The sequence below is a fragment of the Macaca nemestrina genome, chromosome 20 (assembly GCF_043159975.1).
Source record: "Macaca nemestrina isolate mMacNem1 chromosome 20, mMacNem.hap1, whole genome shotgun sequence".
NCBI lineage: Eukaryota > Metazoa > Chordata > Mammalia > Primates > Cercopithecidae > Macaca > Macaca nemestrina.
Window position 1 is genome coordinate 7,034,944 of NC_092144.1, and position 26,425 is coordinate 7,061,368.

The following is a 26,425-nucleotide window of genomic DNA, read 5'->3' on the forward strand; positions in this document are numbered from 1 at the left end:
CGAGATCGCGCCATTGCACTTCAGCCTGGCGACTGCGAGACTCCGTCTCAAAAACAAAATAAATAAATAAAAATAAAAATACAAAAATTAGCCGGGCATGGTGGCGTGCACCTGTAATCTCACCTACTTGTGTGGCTGAGGCAGGAGGATCGTTTGAACCCGGAAGGCAGAGGTTGCAGTGACCCGAGATTGTGCCACTGCTCTCCAGCCTGGGCCACAGAGTGAAATTCCATCTCAAAATACATAAGTAAATAAATAAAATAATACTAGTTTGAGCCAGTGGTTATGATACAGCTGTGTTCTCCCTTCCCCCAAAATAAAAACCATTCAGGCCATTCACCTATTCTGGTCCCAAGACCGCTTTCAACAAAGCTGGACCCAAGGACCTTAGTTCCATCCCTTATCCCATTGAATCTCCAGGCAGCTCCGTTAAACCACCTCTCTAGCCCTGCTCCTGGGCACTCCTGGATTCTCCTAGGCTCCAGGTAGCACCTTAGGCCCAAATTTCCTTCCCTTTCCTAGAGCACCCTCCTGAGCGCCACACCCCTGTGCCAGTGGCCCCTGCTGCCGAGCTCACCATTCTGCCCCCCACCTCATGGCCCCTGCACTGCCCCTCTCTGCCACTCTCCACCCTACCCTGAAGGTCCAGGTCCCCCTGCGTCCACCAGCAACCCCTTCCGGTGTGCCCCGCTCCCCACGCTGCGGCCATCATTTCTAGAAGCAGAGCTCATCCACTCCTACACATGGCTTCAGGTTCAATGAGAAAGTGACTCTCCAAAGTCCCCCAAGGCCCACGACAGCACCTCCTGGAATAAGACATTCCCTCCACCCTGCCCTTTCCTCTCTCCTCTGACCGGTCCAGACCAGGTCCCTCCCAGACGCCCTCTCCCTCCCTGCCTGAAGCGCATATTTGTTAAGCACCCACCCACCACGTGACAGGCCTGGTGCCAGCCATGACCACAGGGACCCGCAGCTCCCGGAGTTTCCCTTCTAAATAAACACAACTACAGTCGAGCCTCGGGGTTTGCGGAATCAGTGTTTACTCCTTGGAAGATAAACCCAGGAGTAGAATTGCTGGATCGGATGGTGATTCTTTGTTTAATTTTCACCTGGCTTGCTAAAATTTCTCTGTAACCGCAACATCAATCCATTCATATTGGTGCAGAGTGGAGAAAACTTGGAGTTCCCACGCACGTTCCCAGCTGAGGCTGAGCGAGGCGACACTCTGCCTTCTTGTTCAGCCTCTCACGCTGTAAACACATGCTCTGTTTAAGGTCTGTGGACTGCCACGGTTTTCACATTTGCGTGCTTCTTGTTGGTGATGTTAACGTTGAAAATGACCCCTCGCTGGGCGAGGAGACTCGTGCCTATAATCCCAGCACACTGGAAGGCCTAGGCAGGAGGATTAGTTGAGCCCAGGAGTTTGAGACCAGCCAGACTGGGCAACATAGCAAGACCCTATCTCTAAAAAAATGTTTTTTTTTAATTAACCAGGCATGGTGTCACACACCTGTGGTCTCAGCTACTTGGGAGGCTGAGGCAGGAGGATCCCTTGATTCCTTGAGCCCAGGAGTTCAAGGCTGCAGTGAGCTATGATCACACCACTGCACTCCAGCCTGGGCAACAGAGACCTCATCTCTAAAATAATGATATAATAATAAAATTTTTAGAAAATAAAATGACCTTCAAACATAGTGCTGAAGTACCAGAAAGTGCCCCTGAGTGCAAGGAGGCTGTGATGTGCCTCATGGAGAAAATTCATGTGTGCAGGTGTTTTGGGGTGGATAATATTTTATTTGGGTGGTGGTTTTCTTTTTCTTTTCTTTTTTTTTTTTTTTTTTTTTTTGAGACAGAGTCTTGCTCTGCCGCCCAGGCTGGAGTGCAGTGGCGCGATCTTGGCTCACTGCAAACTCCGCCTCTCGGGTTCACGCCATTCTCCTGCCTTAGCCTCCCAAGTAGCTGGGATTACAGACACGCACCACCACAGCTGTGTAATTTTTGTATTTTTTGGTAGAGACGGGGTTTCACTATGTTGGTCAGGCTGGTCTCAAAGTCCTGACATCAAGTGACCCACCTGTCTCAGCCTCCCAAAGTGCTGGGATTATAGACGTGAACCACTATACCTGGCCTGGATGATATTTTAAACAAAGTGGCCTCTGGGGCCTCACTGAGAAGGCAGGCAGGCCAGACAAGATGGCTTACCACCTGTAATTCTAGCACTTTGGGAGGCAGAGGGAGGAGGACTGCTTGAGGCCAGGAGTTCAAGACCAGCCTGGGCAGCATAGCAAGACCTTGTCTCTATGTCAAAATTATTTATTTAAAAATAAAAGTTGGCCTGGCACGGTGGCTCACACTGTAATCCTAGCACTTTGGGAGACCGAGGCGGGCAGATCACTTGAAGCAAGGAGTTGGAGACCAGCCTGGCCAAAATGGCAAAACCCCATCTCTACTAAAAATACAAAACGCAGCCAGATGTGGTGGCGAGCGCCTGTAATCCCAGCTGCTTGGGAGACCGAGGCACGATAATCACCTGAACCCAGAAGGTGGAAGTTATAGTGAGCTGAGATTGCGCCTTTGTGCTCCAGCCTGGGTGACAGAGTGAGACTCAGTCTCAATAAGAATACAATGATAAAGAAGATGGGGGCAGGCAGGAGGAGCAGCAGCCACAGGGGCCCAGTGGGGTGGTGACATGTTTGGAGGAGGCCAGGGTGGGTGGAGCCAGGTGGCTCAGGAGAGGGGGAGAGTGAAGGCGGGTGGTAGCTGGTGAGGAGATGGCCTGGGTGGGGCCAGAGGTCCTGGACTCTCTGTAGGAGACCAGATGGTACACACTTTGGGCTTTCTGGGCCACATAAGGTCTCTGGTGCATACTTTTGCTTTACCAAAGCAGGTGCTGGATTTGGCCCTGGGGCCATAGTTAGCTCACCGCTCTTGCAGGTCACAGTAAAGACAGGGGTTCCTGGGGAAGATGGGAGCCATGGCAGGGCTTTGAGCAGAGGAGGGAAATGCCTGACTTGGTTGTTAGTGGAACCATTCCAGCAGTTACGGAGGAAGTGAGCGGTGGTACAAATAGTCAAGGATAGTATTTGCCTTGTGCCAGACGGCATTCCAGAATGTTCTTCATCACAGCCAACCCCCAGAGAGGGCATTACTGGTTTTTTGTGTTTGTGGGTCTTCGTTTTGAGGCAGGATCTCACTGTCACCCCGGATGGAGTGCAGTGGCACAGTCACAGCTCACTGCAGCCTAGAACTCCTGGGCGCACCATGAACTCCAGGCGTGCACCATGCTTGACTAATTTTTTATTTTTTGTAGAAATGGGGTTTTGCTGTGTTGCCCAGACTGGTCTCAAACTCCTCAAGCAGTCCTCCCATTCTGTCAGTGACAGGTGGCCACTCTGTCACCTTGCCACCTCAGCCTCCCAAAGTGCTGGGATTACAGGTGTGAGCCACTATGCCCAGCCAGTGGGCACTACTACGATCCCCATCCTACAGATGGGGGAAACGGAGGCAAGGTGCTGTTAGGTCCCTCGCTCTGAATCTCGGAGGTGGGGGTTTGAGCCCGGGCAGCGTGGCTGCAGTGTCTGTTCCTAGCACAGCTGCCCTCTCTGCCCCGGCACGTGTGGCTGATGGAGTCATCGGTGTGGATTCAAGGGGGAGAGAGGGAGGAGAGGAGGTGAAGGTGGCGCGCATTGACAGCTCTTTTGAGTTTCCACAAATACTTGTTTCCTGGAGAGTCTTTCCTTTCAGATGTCTGCTACTCCCCCTGGCACCCGTTCAGTAAGCACCAGGGAATGGAAAGGCCTCTCCCTTCATTTCTGCATTGCAGGTGTGTCTGCCCTCCGGTCCCCAGCAGGCCCCTCACCCCAGGTGCACCCACACTCGGCCCCAATACCCCAGCTGTACCCACACTCGGCCTCTGTACCCCGATGTACCCACACTTGGCCCCTGCACCCCAGGTGTGCCCACACTCGGCCTCTGCACCCCGGGTGCGCCCACACTCGGCCCCCGCATCCCGGGTGCGCCCACACTCGGCCCCTGCACCCTAGGTGTACCCGCACTTGGTCCCCACACCCCAGATGCACCCACACTTGCCCCCTGCACCCCAGTGCACCCACACTCAGCAGTGGGATGGATGGCAGACAGCTCTGTTCAAAACTGCTTTTTGTTTTTTGTTTTTGTTTCAAAACAGTCTTGCTCTGTCGCCCAGGCTGGAGTGCAGTGGTGCGATGGCGGCTCACTGCAGCCTCCACCTTCCGGGCTCAAGTGGTTCTTCTACCTCAGCCTCCCGAATAGCTGGCTCTACAGGCGCATGACACCACACCCAGCTAATTTTTGTATTTTTTGTAGGGACGGGATCACACTGTGTGGTCCAGGCTGGTCTCAAACTCCTGGGCCCAAGCGATCTGCCCACCTCAGCCTCCAAATGCCGTTCCTCAAGATTCTGTCTTTGACCACAGCCGACCCTTGAACAGCACGGGTTTCAGCTGCGTGGGTCCAGTTACACACAGACTTTTTTCCAGTCAATACAGTTGGCCCTCTGCAGCCACAGCTTCTGCTTCTGCAACCAAAGGGGATCAAAAATACAGTGTCCTCGGGATGCAAACGTGCGGATTCGGAGGGCCGGCTTTTCCCATCTGCAGGACAACTGTACCCTCCTCTTCTTCTCTGCTTCTGCACGGGGATTGCTCCCAAATAGGTATCCCCAGCCTTGGCCGGTTGCAATGGCTCACATCTGTAATCCCAGCACTTGGGGAGGCCAAGGCAGGTGGATCACCTGAGGTCAGGAGTTCGAGACCAGCCTGGCCAACATGGTGAAACCCCATCTCTACTAAAATTACAAAAATTAGCCAGGCATGGCGGTGCACGCCTGTGATCCCAGCTACTTGGGAGGTTGAGACAGGAGGATCACTTGAACCCAGGAGGCAGAGGCTGCAGTGAGCTGAGATGGTACCACTGCACTCCAGCCTGGGCAACAGAGTGACACCCCTCCTCTAAATAGATAGATAGATAGATAGATAGATAGATAGATAGATAGATAGATAGATAGATAGATAGATAGATAGATAGATAGATAGATAGATAGACAGACAGACAGACAGACAGACAGACAGACAGACAGATATCCCCAGCCTTGATGATGACCCTGACTCTACACATGTCTCAACAGCCTTCGGGACTTCTGAGCAGAGTGTCCTGGGTGGCATTTCAGACTGACCGTGTCTGCTAGGAGAGCTGTTGTTCTTTTTCCCACCTCTGTCCCCTTCTCCCTTCCTTCTTCCAGGTCCCACCTCAGTAGCCCAAACCAGACATCTTCGTCATCCTGGCCTCCTCCATCCGCGTCCGTGTTTACCAGGGCACCAAGCCCTGCTGGTTCTGTCTCTGACCTCCTATCCCGACTTTTCACCCTCTGCCTTCCTTAAGGACTTTGTCACCTCGCACTTAGGCTGCCAAACTGGTTCCCTGCCTCTGTCATCTCTCTGTCCCCATCTAATCATTTGCCTCTCCTATCACTGGTTACCTCTGTAATGCAGGTCTAAGCATGCCTCCCCCTGCCTAAAACCTTCCCCTGGCTCCCATTTTGGAAGAGTGCCGTAGGGCAGCATGTAAAATGCCACACATGCCACGCCCAGCCTGCCTTTCATCTTCATCTCCCGCCACACTCTTCTGGCACTGCCTGCCTGCCCAGCTCCTGCCCATGGCTCCCCCCATCCCCTTATCCTATAACCACCTTCCCCACAATATGCCATCATTCCCCCTGTTAATGCCTCTGCCCTTGCCCACTGTCCTCTCCTAGAATGACCTTCCCTCATCCTTCTTTCTTCTAATGACCTCCTATTCATCCCTCAAAACCCAGTGCAAAGGATCCCATGACCTTCTGCGTCCAGGCAAAATGACTCATCTTCCTCCTCAAGCCACCCCAGTTCCCACTATTGGCGATCCCATCATTCTTTGCTAACACATCACCTCCTGGATCACCTGGGCTCCTCTGGACTGGAGACCTCCTCTTAAACACCACATCATCAGTCCCACAACAAAATGTGTTCTAACTTCTTTTCTTTTCTTTTTGAGATGGAGTCTCACTCTGTCACCCAGGCTGGAGTGCAGTGGCATGATCTCAGCTCACTGCAGTCTTTGCCTCCTAGGTTCAAGCAATTCTCCGGCCTCAGCCTCCCAAGTAGCTGGGATTACAGGTGCACACCACCACACCCAGCTAGTTTTTGTATTTTTAGCAGAGATGGGGTTTCACCATGTTGGCCAGGCTGGTCTCAAACTCCTGATCTCAAGTGATCCGCCCATCTTGGCCTCCCAAAGTGCTGGGATTACAGGCATAAACCACGCCGTCCGGCTGTTTTAACTTTTCTAAACAGATGTGTAAATAATTTTTCTTTGGAAACATGGCTCATGGGTCATTATGACTGTCTGGCCAGCGCAGGGATTAACAGCCAGGAGAAGCTAAGCCCCAGTTCCTCCTCGTTCCAGTGTGCTGGCGTTTCACGGATTGTTACTGAGCCCATTTGCACGGTCCTGTCTGCGTTCAGGAGAATGTTGTCCGATCTTTCTTCAGTTAGCTGTTTGAGTATTTGGGTTGGGCATGAGGGAGCTGACAGTTGGCCCCTTGCTCTGTTCTCAGATTCTTGAGGTTTATTTCCCCATTGAATTGTCCTAACAGTCCTATGAGGTGGGTGCTGTTGAATGCTTCTGCACAGATGACTAAACAATCTCAGGGGAACCAGGTCATTAATTGACCACGATCACAAAGGTAATAAAAGCACGTGGCAGCACTTTGGGAGGCCGAGGCGAGCGGATCACTTGAGGCCAGGAGTTTGAGACCAGCCTGGCCAACATAGTGAAGATCCCTTCTCTACTACAAATAGAAAAAAATTAGCCGAGCGTGGTGATGCATGGCCGTAATCCCAGCTACTCGGGAGGCTGAGGCACGAGAATCACTTGAACCAACCCAGGAGGCAGAGGTTGCACCACCGCACTCTAGCCTGGGTGACAGAGCGAGACACTCTATCTCAAAAAAAAGAAAAGCACATGGCAGAATAAGATTCAAACCCCTGTTCTACCTGATGCCAAAGCCTGGGTTTTGGAAGAGAAATGTCATGTATCGAGATGCCCCTAATTGTACAGCCCCCACCCCCACACTTGGGAAAGGAAACAGAGGAAGTGGGTCTAGTATTAATAGAAGCAGGCTGTGTGTTCTAGTGGATCTAACAGAAGTGGATCTCATAGAAGCAAGCCATCTGAAAACTGACACCCTATTGATATGAGGTGGCATCAAAAATGGTGGCCATCCACCTTGAGGTTTTTTATTTATTTATTTATTTATTTATTTATTTATATATTTTTAGATGGAGTCTTGCTCATTTTGCCCAGGCTGGAGTGCAGTGGCACGATCTCGGCTCAATGCAACCTCCACCTCCCGGGTTCAAGCAATTCTCCTTCCTCAGCCTCCCAAGTAGCTGGGATCGCAGGCATGCGCCACCATGCCCAGCTAATTTTGTATATTCAGTAGAGACAGGGTTTCTCCATGTTGGTCAGGCTGGTCTCGAACTCCCGACCCCAGGTAATCCACCCGCCTCAGCCTCCCAAAGTGCTGGGATTACAAGCATGAGCCACCACGCCAGGCTGGAGTTTCTTTCTTGAGCCAGATTTTCCTGCAAGGTTACACTTATTAGCAGAGTCCTTGGGAAAAGCAGTTTGGTAATGCAAGTCTAAAAATCAGACAGGATTTGTAACCTCTGCATCCAAAATCTCGTCTCACACAGACTCATGTATGAAATTGGAAGGCATCGAATGTCTAACAGCAGGGAAATGATTAAAGCCGTACTTACAAAGCCCATAGCAATGTGAAATATTCGTGTGTTCCCTGCAACTACAACTGAACATATACACCCATGTCAATACAGATGGGGGCATGGAGACATTTATAAGTGATGGTAAGAGTGCTGGTCAATTTTAATTTAATTTTAAATTTTAGTTCACTCTTGTACTATTCATTAAGAAGGCTCAAATTTAGGCCGGGTGCGGTGGCTCATGCCTGTAACCTCAGCACTTTGGGAGTCCAAGGCGGGCAGATCACGAGGTCAGGAGATCGAGACCATCCTGGTCAACATGGTGAAACTTCGTCTCTACTAAAAATACAAAAATTTGCCAGGCGTGGTGGCAGGTACCTGTAATCCCAGCTACTCGGGAGACTGAGGCAGGAGAATCGCTGGAACCTGAGAGGCGGAGGTTGCAGTGAGCTGAGATCGCGCCACTGCACTCCAGCTTGGTGACACAGTGAGACTCCATCCCCTCCCCCCTTCCCCCCACAAAAAAAGGCTCAAACTCAGGTAACAGCGCTATAGGTGACATTTTTTCATGAGCCTTATCGGTATTTCATGAGAGCCGTTTCTTATCAGCCAGGAATCTTTGCAGATGAAGAGTTTGTACCACATTTGTACTTTTTTAAGGCCATAACATGCAGCCAACTGGTTTTATGCCCAAGAATGTTCCATTTTGTTCCTTTTTTTTTTTTTTTCTAATCCCCCTAAGGTGTCTCACCTAGAGCAGTTTGCCTTAGTTCTTATCTTTATTAAACAAGAGTAGGGCTCTGGCTTGGTCTTAGACATTTAGAGAAATGCCTTCTATATCAATGGAAAAAAGCTGGGGGTCTCCCCCTGCTCCCCTACAAGAAAACACAAACGTTTAAGTTAAAGCTGATTAAGAATGGACCAGGCGCGGTGACTCACGCCTGTAATCCCAGCACTTTGGGAGGCCGAGGCGGGCAGATCACGAGGTCAGGAGATCGAGACCATCCTGGCTAACATAGTGAAACCCCGTCTCTACTAAAAATACAAAAAATTAGCTGGGCGTGGTGGCGGGGGCCTGTAGTCCCAGCTACTCGGGAGGCTGAGGCAGGAGAGTGGCGTAAACCTGGGAGGCGGAGCTTGCAGTGAGCTGAGATCATGCCACTGCACTCTAGCCTGGGCAACAGAGTGAAACTCTGTCTCAAAGAAAAAGAATAGGCCGGGTGCAGTGGTTCACACCTGTAATCCCAGCAATTCGAGAGGCCAAGGTGGGCGGATCACGAGGTCAGGAGTTCGAGACCAGCCTGGCCAATATGGTGAAACTCCGTCTCTACTAAAAATACAAAAATTAGCCGGGCATGGTGGTGGGCACCTGTAATCCCAGCTACCTGGGAGGCTGAAGCAGGAGAATTGCTTAAACCTGGGAGGCGGAGATTGCAGTGAGCCGAGATCGCGCCACTGTACTCCAGCCTGGGTGACAGAGAAAGACTCCGTCTCAATAAAAAAAAAAAAGCTTAAGAATGATGGGAGGCCAGGCACAGTGGTTCATGCCTGTAATCTCAACACTTTGGGAGACCAAGGCAGGAGAATCGCTTGAGGTTAGGAGTTCAAGACCAGCCTGGGCAACATAGCAACACCCTGTCTCTACAAAAAGCATAAAAATTAGCCAGGCATGGTGGTGTGTGCCTGTAGTCCCAGCTACTCAGGAGGCTGAGGCAGGAGGATTGCTGGAACTCAGGAGTTCGAGGCTACAGTGACCTATGAATACACCACTGCACTCCAGCCTGGGCAACAGAGTGAGACCCTGTCTCAAAAAATAAAATAAAATAGGAAATTAGCCGAACTTGGTGGCACATGCCTGTAGTCCCAGCTACTTGGGAGGCTGAGGCAGGAGGATTGCTAGAGTCTAGGAGTTGGAGACTGCGGTGAGCCATGATTGCACCACTGCACTCCAGCCTGGTCAACAGAGCAAGACCCTGTCTCAGAAAAGAAAAAAAGCACCAAAGAATGAGCCAGGCACGGTGGCTCATGCCTGTAATCCATTCAACGCTTTGGGAGGCTGAGGCGGGTGGATCACCTGAGGTCAGGAGTTTGAGACCAGCTTGGCAACATGACGAAACCCGTCTCTACTAAAAATACAAAAATTAGCCGGGCATGGTGGAGCGCACCTGTCGTCCCAGCTACTCGAGAGACTGAGGCAGGAGAATTGCCTGAACCTGGGAGGCGGAGGTTGCAGTGAGCTGAGATTGCGCCACCACACTCCAGCCCAGGCGACAGAGTGTGACTCCGTCTCAAAAAAAAAAAAAAGAAAAAAAAAGCACCAAAGAATGATGAGAATTTACTCTTAGGCAGTATACCAGACACCTAATCGACATCTAGTGATTTGGGCACCAAAATCCACCTCTTTGCCTGCCTTTCCCACCTCCACCTCAGTTTTCCCCTTATGCAAAATCACGTAATATTCTCCTGTGTCACAGAAATGCGGCTGCCCTGGATGAGAGAACGTTTGCTCAGAACAGAACACTCCCGCCAGGATAAAGGCCTTAGGAACGTGGGTATTTCCAGCCAGCAGCAAGTGTGTTTTGTACTGTGAGGCATCCCTTACTCTTACGATGAGACTGGTCCCAGGGGGAAAAAACAGCTTCGATGGGTTGCCATAGAGAATGCGGTTTCTCACCGTGGACGCTTGAGTTCTTAGTTATGCTGTCAAATATTCTAAAATCACAGGTTACCTCGCTGTGTTGAAAGGTTCTACAGAGCCTTCGGAATCTCAGAGAAAGTTAAGTTTGAATGATTGGGGTGGAGGAGCTTTGGGGTTAGAGATGACCCAGCCCTCCTTTTTCCCTCTCATAAGCTCGGGGTGGGGGAAACCCAAACCCCCACCGCAGGCAAGAATGTGGTTCCGTCTGGCCTTTTTGCTGTCGCAGAACCTGCCAGGAAAGTCTCACACAGGATGTTTTAGGGCCCGATTCACCGCAGGCTTCTGGAGAGCCCCCCAGTGAAGAAACGAGTCTCCCTGAGGTCACATGTTGCCCCAACAGCCTAACTTTTGCAAGCTGGGCCCAAGGGCAGGTGCGTCTACCCAGTACCCTGGAGCGGGGATGTGTGTGGGCTTCATGTGTCCAGGCACTGTCCAGAAACAAAAAGGGCTGTCTTGGCCAGGCACAATGGCTCTCGCTTATAATCCTAGCACTTTGGGAGGCTAAGGTGGCAAGATTGCCTGAGCACGGGAAGGAATTCAAGATGCCTGAGCAACATAGCGAGACACTGTCTCTACAGAAAATACAAAAATCAGCCAAGTGTGGGAGTACCTGCCTGTAGTTCTAGCTACTTGGGAGGTTGAGGTGGGAGGATCACTGCACTGGAGCCCCGGAGGTCAGGGCTGCAGTGAGCTATGATCACGCCACTGCACTCCAACCTGGATGACAGAGTGAGACCCTGTCTCTAAAAAAAAAAGGAAGGCCGGGCGTAGTGGCTCATGCCTGTAATCCCAACACTTTGGGAGGCTGAGGCAGGCAGATTGCTTGAGCTCAGGAGCTCAAGGCCAGCTTGGGAAACATGGTGAAACGCTGTCTCTACTAAAAATACAAAAATTAGCCAGGTGTGATGGCACACGCCTGTAATCCCAGCTACTTGGGAGGCTGAAGCACAAGAATTGCTTGAATCTGGGAGGCAGAGTCTGTAGTGAGGCGAGATCACGCAACTGCACTCCAACCTGGATGACAGAGTGAGACTCTGTCTCAAAAAAGAAAAAGAGAGAGAGAAAAAAATGAAAATCACCTCTCTTGTAAAGGAATAGAATAAGAGTTTGTAACAGGTCAAACCTCTGGGCAAACATGTTCAGAACTTAAATAAACAGTGAGAAGAAGAAGAAGATGATAAAACCAGAAAGTAGCCCAACAGTTAATTCCTGCGGTCGTGTTGAGAATGTGTAAGGATTTTCGTGTTTATGTGAAACTGACTGGGGGTGAGTGGTGGCTAAGTCGAAGAGTCCTACAATTCCACTTAAGAAATAGCAGTGCTTAAAATGCATTTTTTTCAGGCAGTTTTTAACTCGATTTTCTTGGGTGAGTAACCCCTGGCTTTGGGAGGTAGTTTGTGTTCCCATCTGTCAGGCCAGGCACCCACTTGGTTCCTGGTTGTAGCCTTCCTTCACCTTCCAGCAGAGCCTAGTTGACCCCACAGCCTGTCGCGTGGATATTTTCTTTCTTCTGAAATGGACTCTCACTTCTCTCCCAGGCTGGAGTACAGTGGTACGATCATAGCTCACTGGAGCCTTGAACTCCTGGCCTCAAGTGATCTTCCCACCTTGGCCTTCTAAAGAGTTTTTTTTTTTTTCCTTTTAAGTGGAACTTAAAATCCCACCAAAGATAATGGCCCTGAAGGTGGCTGTTGTCTTTAATGGTTCAGGAGGCTGAGGCAGGAGGATCACTTGAGCCCAGGAGTTGGAGGCTGCAGCGAGCTGGGACCACACCACTGCACTCCAGCCTGGGCAACAGACTGAGACTGTCAAAAAAACGAAAGGGAAATGGCCGAGAAGGAGATTACCCTGGACTCCCGCAGGTCGCACCTTTGGGTGCCCTCCCTGACCTCTGTCCTCATTCTGCCCCCTGCCCTCCCCTACTGTACCCTTCGCCACAGGGCCGTGGTAGCCTGCATGGCTGTGTGCTCGTGCCGCAACGGGCTGAGTGCGTAGATCTGATGTGACGCCAGTGCCTGGAGATGAACAGCACCTGACCCTTGCTCCCAGGGAGGTCAAGGTGCAGCGAGGCAGGGTGATAAAGTCATGAGCATGGTGAGCTGTAAAGGAAGCCTGCAGGCCTAAGCCACGGGGCCCGAGGGCGGGGGTGCGCCATGCAGAAGGACTCTGACCTGGCCCCACAGCTGGCCAGATAAGGGAGACGCCTTGAGCCAAGGGGCCCAGGCGTCTGAGGCTTCCTGGTATGGCACGTCAGTGTAGTTGGGATGCAGGGTACAAAACGTAGCAAGAGGTGAGGCCAGGGAGCGTCTGGACTCTGTAGATGGGACGGGATGAGAATGGGTGAGTCCGGATGGGCAGCCACTCACGGTGATCTCAGCCTGGGCTAAGTGACCAGGGGGTAGCCCCAAAGCTCGTTAAACAGAAGGCCGGGTGCGGTGGCTCATGCCTGTAATCCCAGCACTTTGGGAGGCCGAGGCGGGCGGATCACTTCAGGCATTTGAGACCAGCTTGGCCAACATGGTGAAACCTCATCTCTACTAAAAATACAAAAATTACCCGGACATGGTGGCAAGTGCCTGTAATCCCAGCTACTCGGGAGGCTGAGGAGGGAGAATTGCTTGAACCTAGGAGGCAGAGGTTGCAGTAAGCTGAGATCGCGCTGCTGCACTCCAGCCTGGGCAACAGAGTGAGACTCCATCTCAAAAATAAATAAATAAAGCTGGGCACGGTGGCTCACGCCTGTAATCCCAGCACTTTGGGAGGCCGAGACGGGCGGATCACAAGGTCAGGAGATCGAGACCATCCTGGCTAACCCGGTGAAACCCCGTCTCTACTAAAAATACAAAAAAATTAGCCAGGCGCGGTGGCGGGCGCCTGTAGTCCCAGCTACTCAGGAGGCTGAGGCCGGAGAATGGCGTGAACCCGGGAGGCGGAGCTTGCAGTGAGCCAAGATCACGCCACTGCACTTCAGCCTGAGTGACTGAGCAAGACTCCATCTCAAAAAATATCAAATAAATAAAATAAAATAAATAAATAAATAAATAAAAATTTTAAGAAACAGGCAGAAGGCAGGACTGTGGCCGATTGGATTTCAAGGTACAAGAGAAGTTATCGTCCCATAGGCGCCCCAAGCTGGGGCTCATGTCCCTGGCACTGAGAGAGGGCCCCACATCCGTCAGAGGAGGCTCTAGAAGATCCCACAGGAGGGGCCCAGAGGGCAGTGGCATGCATGCCACAGAGAGGGCGCTGTCTCAGTGCCAGTGAGTTCTGGTTCTTTCTTAAGTCAGAGCACCCCCGTGCATATGCCTTACCAAAAACTCTGTTGTGTTTAACAAGCCTCAGTGCGTCCTGGAAGGACTTTTTTTTAAAAATTGATTCGTGCCTCAATAAACTTTTTTTTTTTTTTTTTTAAGGAACCTATTGCTTGGGAATAATTTTCAATTTACAGAAAAGTTGCATAGATAGAAAAGAGAATATTAATGTACCCCACACCCAGTTTCCCCTCACATTAATAACTGTTGACTAAACTCCCAGGCTTTATCCAAATTTCACTTATTTTTCTGCTCCAGAATCCAGCTCAGGCTACCACATTGCACTTGGTGGATTTAACTTTTGAGATACTTCCCTGTCTTTTTTTCTTTTCTTGAAAAGAGATGAAGGCCTGCTCTGTCACCCAGGCTGGAGTGCAGTGGCATAATCATGGCTCACTGCAGCCTTGAGGTCCCAGGCTCAAGCGATCCTTCTGCCTCAGCCTCCTGAGCACCCAGGACTACAGGCATACACTACCATGCCTGGCTAAGTTGTTTTTTTTTTTTTAATTTTTGGAGAGATGAAGTCTCACCATGTTGGCCAGGCTGATCTCAAACTCTTGATCTCAAGTGATCCTCCCACCTCGGCCCCCCAAAGTGCTGGAATTATAGGCGTGAGCCACTGTACCCAAATATACAGCTCCCAAAATTAACACAGGCCAGGCATGGTGTTGCCTGTAATCCCAGCACTTTGGGAGGCTGAGGTGGGAGACAGCTAAAGCCTGGAGTTCAAGATCAGCCTTGGTAACATGGAGACCCTCTCTCTACAAAAATATCTAAAAAATTAGCTGGGCATGGTGATATGCACCTAGAGTCCCAGCCACTTGGGAAGCTGAGGCCAGAGGACTGCTTGAGCCCAGGAATTCATAACTGCAGTAAGCTATGTCTGTGCCACTGTACTCCAGCCTGGGTGACAGAGCGAGACCCTATCTTCAAATAAATAAATAAATAAAATAGAACAATAATGCCCACATCCATAGACGATAAATAAATCAACCAACCTCAACCTAAATGTTATTCTTCATAACAAAAATGAACTCAAGCACTTTGGGAGGCCAAGGCAAGAGCATCACTTGAGTCCAGGAGTTCGAGACCAGCCTTGGCAACACAGCCAGATCCCATCTCTAAATTAGCCAGGCGTGATAGCACACATCTGTGGTCCCAGCTACTTGGGAGGCTGAGGTGGGAGGATCACTCGAGACAAGGAGGTTGAGGCTGCAGTGAGCCGTGATAGTGCCTGTGCACTATAGCCAGGGTGACAGAGTGAGACCCTGTTTCAAAACATACAAAGATAAAATAACAGTAGTACCTACTGTTGAGTCATTGTGAGGACTGCAGGACTTAAGAAATACTAAGTGAGGCCAGGCACAGAGGCTCACCCCTGTAATCCCAACACTTTGAGAGGCCAAGGTGGGCGAATCACTTGAGGTCAGGCATTCGAAACCAGCCTGGCCAACATGGTGAAACCCCGTCTGTAGTAAAAATATAAAAATTAGCCAGGCGTGGATACGGGCAGCTGTAATCCCAGCTACTCAGGATGCTGAGGCAGGAGAATCGCTTGAACCCGGGAGGTGGAGGTTGCAGTGAGTCAAGATCATGCCACGGCACTCCAGCCTGGATGACAGAGTGAGACTCCCTCTCAAAAAAAAAAAAATATTAGGTCCTCAGGACCCAGCCTGGAATGCAAGAAGCACTCAATAAGTAAGACCTGTTGCTACAAATTACCACATTTTTTTAAAATGGTATTTTGGGGGTTTGACATGTAATTTGAAGTAGGTGGCTTTTGGTTTTGTTTCTTGTTTTTGGATAGTACCAGGTTTGGGAAGAATATTCTGAGTCATACTTACCTTCTAAGCTGCAAGATGTCTTTTTAAATTTTTCTTTCTCCCCTGAGGCGTGGGACGAAGGGGTTTTTTTCTTCCTCCTACCTTTTTATTCTTTTTAATACTATCTTGCTTGTGTAACATCAAAATGAGGCAAGAAAGAGAAATCGATGAAGTCGCCTTCTCATCGATTTAGTCTATTCCCAGGTGGCTGAAAAGGCAGGAACTGTGAACTGAAAACTTCATCTGGCATCAGATTTTCTCTAATTGTCTCTCGAACACTCGCCGGTAAGCCAGTGCTTGCTAGAACTCTCTAGAGCCAGGTTGCACTCTCAGCCTAAAAGAAAAGTCTGGGCTGAAACAAAGAACAGAAGGATGGGTGGGGACAGAAAATCCCCCTAAATGTGAGAAAAGAAGCCATTATTTCTGAGGCCAGGCCTTGAAACCGAGACACTTGTCTGGTTCACTTGTTTCTTTCTTTTTGTTGTTTTTTTTTTCAGAGACAGGGTCTCGCTATGTCACTCAGCCTGGAGTACAGTGGTGCCATCATAGCTCACTGCAGTCTCGACATCCTGGGCTCAAGGGATCCTCCTGCCTCAGCCTCCCAAAGTACTCAGATTACAGACTTGAGCCACCACTCCCAGCCCCATGTGTTTCTTGAAGAGTCCTTTGCAGAAAACTGTGGAGACTTATGGACCAGGGCCCAGCTGCCTTTAAAAGATGGTTGGGGTGCCTTTACAAGTGAGAGGCTATATATAGGAATCTGCAATTTAGGCTTACAAATTGGCATTTCTAGAAGGCATTTCTAGAAGTCAGTGTGCCTTTAGATTATATATAAAAGACAATTTGAAACCAATTAAGGCAGTCACTTAATATGTCATATCAAGGCCGGGTACAGTGGCTCATGTCTATAATCCCAGCACTTTGGGAAGCCAAAGTGGGAGGATCCCTTGAGGCCAGGTATTCAAGACCAGCCTGGGCAACATAATGAGATCCCCGTTGCTACAGAAAAATTTTAAATTAGCTGGGCATGGTGTCACGCACCTGTAATCCCAGCTACTCAGGAGGCTGAGGCCGGAGGGTCCTTTGAGCCCAGGAATTGGAGGCTTCAGTGAGCTGTGATCATGCCACTGCACTCCAGCCTGGGTGATGGAGTGAGACCCTGTCTCTCTTAAAAAAAAAAAAAACAAAAAAAACAGGAAGGCAGGCTGGGCTCAGTGGCTCACTCCTATAATCCCAGCACTTTGGGAGGCCTAGGCGGGTAGATCACCTGAGGTCAGGAGTGTGAGACCAGCCTGGCCAACATGGCGAAACTCCATCTCTACTAAAAATACAAAAATTAGCTGGGTGTGGGCGCGTGTAGTCCCAGTTACTGGGGAGGCTGAGGCAGGAGAATCACTTGAACCCAGGAAGCAGGGTTGCAGTAAGCCAAGATTGCACCACTGCAGGGAGGTGAAGGTTGCAGTGAGCCAAGATTGTGCCACTACATTCCAGCCTGGGTGACAGATCAAGACTCTGTCTCAAAAAAAAAAAAAAAAAAGTGTATCAGGATTTTCTTGAATATTACTTTGAACAGGCTAGTAACTACTCAGCCATTTTCATGTAATTTTTGGTGAGTCCTGTTCCTGTAAGACCTAATGAGGAGTGTCCTTGGATATCAGAGGACAAAGCCTGTGACTTACAGGATTTATGAGAGACTGAGTCACAAAGGAAGCGCAGAGGCACTAGAAAAAGTCTGGGGTCGGCCAGGCGCGGTGGCTCACGCCTGTAATCCCATCACTTTGGGAGGCCGAGGCAGCCGAATTACGAGGTCAGGAGATCAAGACCATCCTGGCTAACATGGTGAAACCCCGTCTCTACTAAAAATACAAAAAATTAGCCGGGCGTGGTGGCGGGCCCCTGTAGTCCCAGCTACTCGGGAGGCTGAGGCAGGAGAATGGCGTGAACCCAGAAGGCGGAGCTTGCAGTGAGCCGAGATTGCACCACTGCACTCCAGCCTAGGCAACAGAGCGAGACTCCGTCTCAAAAAATAATAATAATAAAAAAGTCTGGGCTCTTACGCTGGGTGAGGTGGCTCAGGCCTGTAACCCCACCACTTTGGTAAGGCTGAGGCAGGCGGATCACTTGAGGCCGGGAGTTTGAGACCAGCCTGGACAACAATGGAGAAATACCATCTTTACAAAAAATACAAAAATAGCCAGACGTCGTGGTGGGCACCTGTAATTCCAGCTACTCAGGGAGCTGAGGCAGGAGAATCACTTGAACCTGGGAGGTGGAGGTTGCAGTGAGCCGAGATCGCGCCACTGCACTCCAGCCTGGGTGACAGAGTGAGAGCTGTCTCATAAAAAAGAAAAAGAAAGAAGAAGAAGAAGAAAAGTATGGAATCTTTTGTCCCAGTAAAGTAAGGCAGGTGGGATCCTGACACCTGTTACGAAAGCTGTGTCATCTAACTTGCTCAGAGATTGCTCTTGTTTTAGTGTTTAAAAAAAAAAAAAAAAAAATTATAGAGACAGGGTCTCACTATGTTGCCCAGGCTGATCTTGAACACCTAGCCTCAAGCGATCCTCCCACCTCAGCCTCCCAAAATTCTGGCATTACAGGCGTGAGCCACTGTGCCTAGCCAGAGACTACTCTTGAATTTACGAAATCAAGACAAAACCAGCTTTTAAAAATCACCCTGAAGATAGGCCACCGTCTGTGTGTGTTGCTGAGAATAGGGTATATTTTTTCCCCCTCAGGTCAGAACTGTTTTGATTTTCACCGTTCACTTCTTTCCATCCATCCTCCAGGTCCCCTTGCAGAAAGAGCTCTGTGGCATACAGTGGCCACAGCGGGCCAGGTGCTCGCCAATCGATCGCATCTCAGCAGTGGGCAGGAGGCGCTAATTAGACTCTTGAGTAGCTTTTGCAGCTGCACAGAAAGTGCTGGACAGCACAAGCTGAACCCCAAGCACCATGGCCGTCTGCTGTAGGAAAAACCGTAGCAGGAGATAAATACGTATCCCTGTCTCTCTCAGAGCCAAGAGCAGAGCGACTAATTCCCACCGTCTGTTGAACTGCAAATCAAGTATCTTGCTCTCCCCCTGCAGAAGGAAGCCTGTCCATCACAGGTGTGAATCTGTTGGTTGAGCAGGTTTATTGAGACGTAATTCACAGACCATACAATGCACCCATTAAAGAGTACAACCCAGGGGCTTTTAGTGTATTCACAGAGTCACCGCAATGGCAATGGATCATAGAACCCCAAAAAGAAACACCGTAGGCCAGGTGCGGGGGCTCACGCCTGTAATCCCAGCACTTTGGGAGGCCAAGGCAGGCAGATCACTTGAGGTCAAGAGTTCGAGACCAGCCTGGCCAACATGGTGAAACCCTGTCTCTACTAAAAATACAAAAATTAGCTGGGCAAGGTGGCAGGCACCTGTAATCCCAGCTACTCAGGAGGCTGAGGCAGGTGAATCACTTGAACCCCGGAGGTGGAGGTTGCAGTGAGCCGAGATCACCCCCACTGCTTTCCAGCCTGGGTGACAGAGCAACACTCCCATCTCAAAAAAAAAAAAAAAAAAAAAAAGGTGGCAGACGATCTGAGGCTCTCCCATCCCTGGCAAGCAGACCTCTGGTCCCTGGGCAGCTGTCGTTTTAGGATACCTGGGATTTGTCTGAACCCAGTATGGTGAGACTCGCAGACCCAGAAATGACCATCAGGAAGGAAGAAGTTTATATTCACAGTCCTCTGGAAGCAGGAGGCAGGGCACACCACACAGGGGCCACACGGGGAAGCACCAGGGTCGGTTGGGGGACAGGGGAAAATATGGACAGGAATCTTCATTGTGGTTTCCTGGGGAACAAATGGACCAGGCAGGGTGAGCAGGCTCAGGACGGGACCCCGAGGTGATGAGGGCAGCGGGACCACGGCCAGGAGTGTGACAGCCCCATAAAGGAGGCAACTGGGGGTCTGAGCTCTGCATTGGCTGCAGACCGTTTACTATCTCTAGAAACTGGCCAGCCCTGGGAGGGGCTGTGCGTCCTTGCTCAGCAAAGCCCCAAGAGGTCAAAGCATCACAAATACGGAATAAAAGGACATAATCAATACAGCGGGTCTGTGGCAGGGCCACTGACTCATGTCTTGACCCGTCAGCTATTTCAGCGGCCGCACGTGTTCCAGGAAGACTGTATTTATGACTGTCCACCTCTTATTCTATTTCATTTTGTTTCATTTTTTTCAGAGTCTTGCTCTGTCACCCAGGCTGGAGTGCAGTGGGGCAATCATAGCTCACCACAGCCTTGAACCCCAGGGCTCAAGCGATCTTCCCACCTCAGCCTCCCAGGTAGCTGGGACTCCTGGCACACACCAACATGCCTGCCTAATTTGTTGTTGTTGTTTTTTAAGAGACGAGATCTCACTGTGTTGCCCAGGCTGGTCTCTCACCTGGTATCCCCTGGTCATGACCCCAACATGTGAAAACTTCAGTGTCTTCTAAATCATGAAAGGAAGATTTACATCTGTTCCCATAGATTTAGCATTACCAATAGTTTATTAAAATTCTTTGGAATCAGCATTTCTTTCTCTCCTTCCTTCCTTCCTTCCTTCCTTCCTTCCTTCCTTCCTTCCTTCCTCCCTCCCTCCCTCCCTCCCTCCCTCCCTCCCTCCCTCCCTCCCTCCTTCCTTCCTTCCTTCCTTCCTTCCTTCCTTCCTTTTCTTTCTTTTTGCCATCAACTTGATTTTGGGAATTGGCATTGCTTTACATGCTATTTTTTTGTTTTGGTTTGGTTTTTTTTTTTTTTTTTTTTTTTTTTTTTTGAGACAGGATCTTACTCTGTTACCCAGGCTGGAGTGCAGTGGCATGATCTCGGCTTACCACAACCTCTGCCTCCCAGGCTCAAGCAATTCTCCTGCCTCAGCCTCCTGAGTAGCTGGGATTACAGGTGTGCACCACCACCGCCAAGCTAATTTTTGTATTTTTAGTAGAGACAGGATTTCACCATGTTGGCCAGGCTGGTCTTGAACTCCTGACCTTAAATGATCCACCCCCCTTGGCCTCCCAAAGTGTTGGGATTACAGGTGTGAGCCACCGTGCCTGGCCAAATGCTGTTTTTAGTGACTTTTTCTTCTATGGACTATTGTGCTAGAGCAGAATTCATCTGATTTCAGTCAGGACCTCAGTCCACAAGCAACCATGTGTCAGCCGTGCCAGGATGCTGCTGGGCAAAGGATACATCTCAGGTTTTGCACTGTATTTGTATGTTTAGGTCATAATCGTCTGGGTGGAGTTGTTGGACAGAAATGGCAGGAAATGCCTGTCCTGGACCGTGTCGCCTTTGGTTCAGGATTCCTGTTTTTTTACATAGGTGTTGCTTTGTGAATTACATCGTCAACTGCTTTGTCTCCTATAATAATAGGAATTGTTAGTCATGTATTATCATGACGTCAGAATGTTTCTGGCCACTGAACAAATGTCATCCTCGCTGTGCTAGGCCGTGGAAAGAATGAACAGCGACTGAGTATGTGTGTGATGTGCTGTCACACAGCTTAGTGGCTGATGTCTTAGTCGGCGAGAATTCTTGGCTCCTCTGCCAGAAAATCTCTAACACACACCCACTTGCACGTTAACAATCACCTTCAATTTACAGCTAAATTAAAAGTTGCTCAGAGGCCGGGTGCGGTGGCTTAAGCCTGTAATCCCAGCACTTTGGGAGGCCGAGGCGGGCGGATCACCTGAAGTCGGGAGTTCGAGACCAGCCTGACCAACGTGGAGAAACTCCGTCTCTACTAAAAATACAAAATTAGCCTGGTGTGGTGGTGGGGAGCCTGTAATCCCAGCCACTCGGGAGGCCGAGGCAGGAGAATCACTTGAACCTGGGAGGCAGAGGTTGCGGTGAGCCGAAATGGCGCCATTGCACTCCAGCCTGGGCAACAAGAGCGGAAATCTGTCTCAAAAAAAAAAAAAACAGAAAAACGAAGAAGTTGCTCAGAATGCTGAATCCTCTCCCAGGAGAGCTGCTGTGAGTACATTTTCCACTAGGGCAAGCTCTGCCCACCCCATGGTTTATAACTCCATGTTCCCAAGAAAGAGACTTCCAGCTGCTCTCTTCCTGTAACATAGACAAACCAAGACATCCTAGGTATGTCAGTACCTAGGACCCAGGAGGCCACTGGACAGATTAGATTTCTTTTTTTTTTTTTTTCTTTTTTCTCTTTTTTTTTTCAGATGGAGTCTCACTGGTGTTGTCCAGGCTGGAGTGCAGTGGCATGATGTCGGGCTCACTGCAACCTCTGCCTCCCGGGTTTAAGTGATTCTCCTGCCTCAGCTTCCCGGGTAGCTGGAATTACAGTTGTTCCCCACCATGCCCAGCTAATTTTGTATTTTTAGTAGAGATGGGGTTTCATCATGTTGGCCAGGCTGGTCTCAAACTCCTGACCTCAGGTGATCCACCTGCCTCGGCCTTCCAAAGTGCTGGGATTACAGGCATGAGCCACTGCACCCAGCCTGACAGATCAGATTTCTATTTTTCTTCTCTCTTCTCTTCTCTTCTCCCCTCCTTTCTCCTCCCCTCCCCTCCCCTCTTCTCTTTTTTTTGAGATGGTCTCGCTCTGTCGCCCAGCCTAGAGTGCAGTGGCACGATCATAGCTCACTGCAGCCTTGAACTCCTGGGCTCAAGTGATCCTACTGCCTCAGCCTCCCGAGTAGCTGGGACTACAGGTGTGCACCACTGTGCCCAGCTAATTTTTTATTTTGTGTAGAAACAGGGTCTTGCTATGTTTCCCAGGCTGGTTTTGAACTCCTGGCCTCAAATGATCCTTCCACCTCTACCTTCCAAAGTGCTAGGATTACAGGCATGAGCCACCACGCCCAGCCCAGATTTCTTTTTAATGCTACTCTTTGTCCTTATCTGGGCAGAGCTTGAAGATACAATTTTATAAAATGTAAGAATAAACTAGCCAAGTAGCCCATCTCAACTACACTTGTCAAGTAGGAGGGGAAAACTGAACCTAATGAATGATAGTTGAGCTTTATTTATTTTATTTTATTTTATTTTATTTTTTATTTTATTTTATTTTATTTTTGAGGCAGAGTCTCACTCTGTCGCCCAGGCTGGAGTGCAGTGGCACGATCTCCACTCACTGCAACCTCTGCCTCCTGGGTTCAAGCAATTCTCTGCCTCAGCCTCCCGAGTAGCTGGGATTACAGGCATCTGCCACCACACCCTTCTAATTTTTGTGGGTTTTTTTTTGTTGTTTTTTGTTTTTTTAGTAGAGACAGGGTTTCACCATCTTGGTCAGGCTGGTCTTAAACTCCTGACCTTGTGATCCACCCACCTTGACCTCCCAAAGTGCTGAGATTACAGGCGTGAGCCACCGCGCCCGGCCATAGTTGAGCTTTATTAAGAGTTGCATCTTGGGAGGCCCAAAGCAGGAGGACCACTTGAAGCCAGGAGTTCAAGACCAGCCTGGGCAACATAGTGAGACCCCCATCTCTCTACAAGAAAATATTTTAAAATTATACACCACACCTATAATCCCAGCTCCTCAGGAGACTGAGGCAGAAGGATTGCTTGAGCCTAGGAGTTTAAGGCTGCAGTAAGCTGTGGGCGGCCACTGCACTCCAGCCTGAGCTAGAGTGAGACTGTCTCTAAAAATAATAATAATTAATTAAAAGAGTTGCATCTTTCCATGAGTAGGTGAGCTTATCCGCGGGCACATGTATCCTATGATCTGAACCCTTAAATTAACAGATGGTGTAGACAACTGTTTGCAGCCCCTGTTGATGTTGGATTGGTTTATAATCACGGTGTGGAACAGAATCGGAGCCTCAGGTCCGCTTCGATGGTAGAATTCTATTCGAGTCCTGATGACCAGGGGCGGCTAAACACCGTGTCTTGCCATCTCTGGGTCTTAGAGTCACCCTAACATCTGATCTCAGATTAATTATCATCACGTGCGAGGTTTTGGCATGAAGCGCGCCAGACGCACAGTTTCATGATCTTAGACTATTTACAGCAAACTGAAACAGCTCACTTGGTTTTTACACCCTGCAAAGACCAAAGGAGAGCCTAGAGGGTTTTTTTTTTTTTTTTTTCCTGTTTTATTCTATCAAAGCAGCAAATACTGTGCAATTTCCACAGTAAATGGTCACAGTGGGGACCAATATCCTGCCCTCCAGACCCGCTGCTTCAGCCAATACAGCAAGGGAAGACGCAGCTCTGTTTTCTAGAAGGATCCCACCGAGGCATAAAAACGGCGCAGCCCAGCCTGGCACCGCGCCGGGTCCCGGAGCCCCGGGCGCGAACATGGGGAATGCTCACTCCAAAAGCGGGGACAGGCACGGCACGCTCCCCGGCCGCCCCGAGCTGTCTTTTTACGGCTCTTTCCCCAGGAAATGGAGCGAGAACGTCTTCTTGGATAACGAGCTGCTGACCTCCAAGATCCTGTCCGTGCTGCGGCCGCAGTCGGAGCGGGGCTTCCGCGCGGGCGACCTCCGCTACCCGACCCACTTTCTCAGCACCAACTCTGTCCTTGCCTCTGTCACAGCCTCGCTCAAGGAGAACCCCCGGGGCACCCTCCTGTCCGATGGCAGCCCGGCCCTGTCCAGGAATGTCGGTATGACGGTCTCTCAGAAAGGGGGTCCCCAGCCAACACCGAGCCCGGCTGGCCCTGGGACGCAACTCGGGTAAGCCGGAGTCCCCTCTCCGCCCTCGGGTGGGTGGCGTTCCCCGGGGAGCTGTTGACAGCCTCCCCAGAGGGAGACCCCGACTTAGATCCGTGTGAATCCACACGGCAGCCCCTGTGCCAAGCAGAGAAATTCCCATTAACGCTTGCTTCCGGGATCCACGCCTTTTTGCAAAAATGATGTGTCCCGGGGTATATTCGATGTGTCCCGGGGTGTATTCAACCCCTGGTGGAGCCAGTTTGCCTAGTGGCCTCAGGGGATCCTTGGACTCGCTCCTTAGGCCAGGCTCCTTACTCAAGGTGATGCTCAAAGTCCTGCTGGGTGTGTGTGGAGGTGGCGTCCCATTATCTGTGCCTTACCTCGTTTTATAGGACTTCAAAGTGGTTCCCTTGATAATGCCTGCAGCGGTGTCCGAGTACAAAGTGATGCTAGAAGCTGATACGTTTGTGGTGGCTATTCCATGAGTTCGTGGGAAAGGGAATAGATTATCTTTTTCCTCTGAGTAAGGACTGCCCTCCCACCTTTGACCATGAAGCCATTTCCACTTAACTCCTGGTAGACAGGATCCTAGGGGCCCCAAGTGGGCTCCAGTGGTCTATCAAGGACGCTGCAATCCACACCCCATTAGGATGTAACTAAACATTGAAGGAAGTTACTATGGAAGAAATCCTGATGTGACATTGACAGATAATCTCCCCCGCCCCTGCTTTTTTTTTTTCTATAGACAGAGTCTCACTCTGTCGCTTAGGCTGGAGTTCACTGGCACAATCTCAGCTCACTGCAACCTCCACCTCCCGGATTCAAGTGATTCGCTTGCCTCAGCCTCCCAAGTAGCTGGGATTACAGGCACCTGCCACCACGCCCGGCTAATTTTTGTATTTTTAGTAGAGACGGGGTTTTGCCATGTTGGGCAAGCTGGTCTCGAACTCCTGACCTCAGGTGATCTGCCTGACTTCAGCCTCCCGAAGTCTGGGATTACAGGCATGAGGCACCGCACCCGGCAAATCTCCCAATTTAAAAACAATGATCTGTAGACAAAGTTGAGGCTTCTGTGAAAATCTGGAGAGTTCTCGGAGAGTATCGAATCGGATGTACGTGTGTGTTTAATTCACTTTTCTAAAACAATTGTTTTTATTGTTTGCACCCAGACCACTCACAGGAGAGATGGATGAAGCCGATTCTGTGCTTTTAAAACTTAAGCAGACAGCTGATGACTCTCTGTCCCTCACAACTTCGAACGCCGAGTCCATTTTTGTAGAAGGTATGGTCATCTCCGCTCTCTCGCGGCTGCCACACAGTCCCTGTCCCTCCTGGGAAGAGCTGGGGCCTGTGTCAGCACGTCCACGGGAGGGAATCCGGGTGACATGGCTCTGGGCCCCCAGCAGCCGCCCCTCGCTCTTCCCTCAGATCCCTACGCCGCCTCTCTGAGGAGTGAGATTGAGTCAGACGGCCACGAGTTCGAAGCCGAGTCCTGGAGTCTCGCCGTGGACCCAGCCTACGCCAAGAAGCAAAAGAGGGAGGTGGTGAAGAGACAAGATGTCCTTTACGGTGGGGAGTCCACAGCCCTGTGCCACCACGCCGGCCCTCCACTCTCTTCTCTGCTCCTTCCCCCCTCCCTGCCTTCCTTCCTTCCTTATCTTTGTCTTTCTCTCTCTCTTTCTCTCTTTCCCTCTTTTGTTCTTTCTCTCTTTATTTATTTATTTTTCTTTCTTGAGACAGAGTCTCTCTCTATTGCCCAGGCTGGAGTACAGTGGGACAATCAGAGCTCACCGCAGCCTCGACCTGGGCTCGAGCAATCCTCCCACCTCAGCCTCCCCAGTAGCTGGGACCACACCGCATCTGGCGAATTTTTTTATTTTCTGTAGAGACGGGGGTCTCACCATGTTGCCCAGGCTGGTCTCAATCTCCTGAGCTCAAGTGACCCGCCCGTCTGGGCCTCCCAAAGTGTTGGGATTATAGGCGTGAGCCACGGTGCCTGGCCTCCGTCTTTCTCTCTCCTCCCCTGGTGCAGCCCTTCCTCCCACGCCAGGGAAGAGACGGTCGGAGAGGATTTTGTTAGAATACGTCCCTGTGGACGCATCTGGCTGAATGCCCAGATCCATCTTCTTCTTCCCTTGTTTTGTGCTGTCTTAGCC

At 50.3% G+C, this 26,425-nt stretch overlaps 1 protein-coding gene across 7 annotated transcripts in view; it reads left to right on the forward strand.

Annotated features, from left to right (window-relative positions):
- LOC105487001 (Rho/Rac guanine nucleotide exchange factor 18) overlaps positions 1-26,425 on the forward strand; it is a 128,141-nt gene that overhangs the window by 68,324 nt on the left and 33,392 nt on the right. For 6 of the 7 annotated variants that reach the window (XM_071086266.1, XM_071086267.1, XM_071086265.1 and 3 more), the window contains 3 exons: positions 24,152-24,290; positions 25,439-25,551; positions 25,698-25,838. In XM_071086266.1, the coding sequence (XP_070942367.1) occupies positions 24,152-24,290; positions 25,439-25,551; positions 25,698-25,838 (393 nt within the window). Of the gene's footprint in view, positions 1-23,996; positions 24,291-25,438; positions 25,552-25,697; positions 25,839-26,425 lie in introns of all 7 variants that reach the window. The other variant, XM_071086272.1, reaches the window with a different exon arrangement.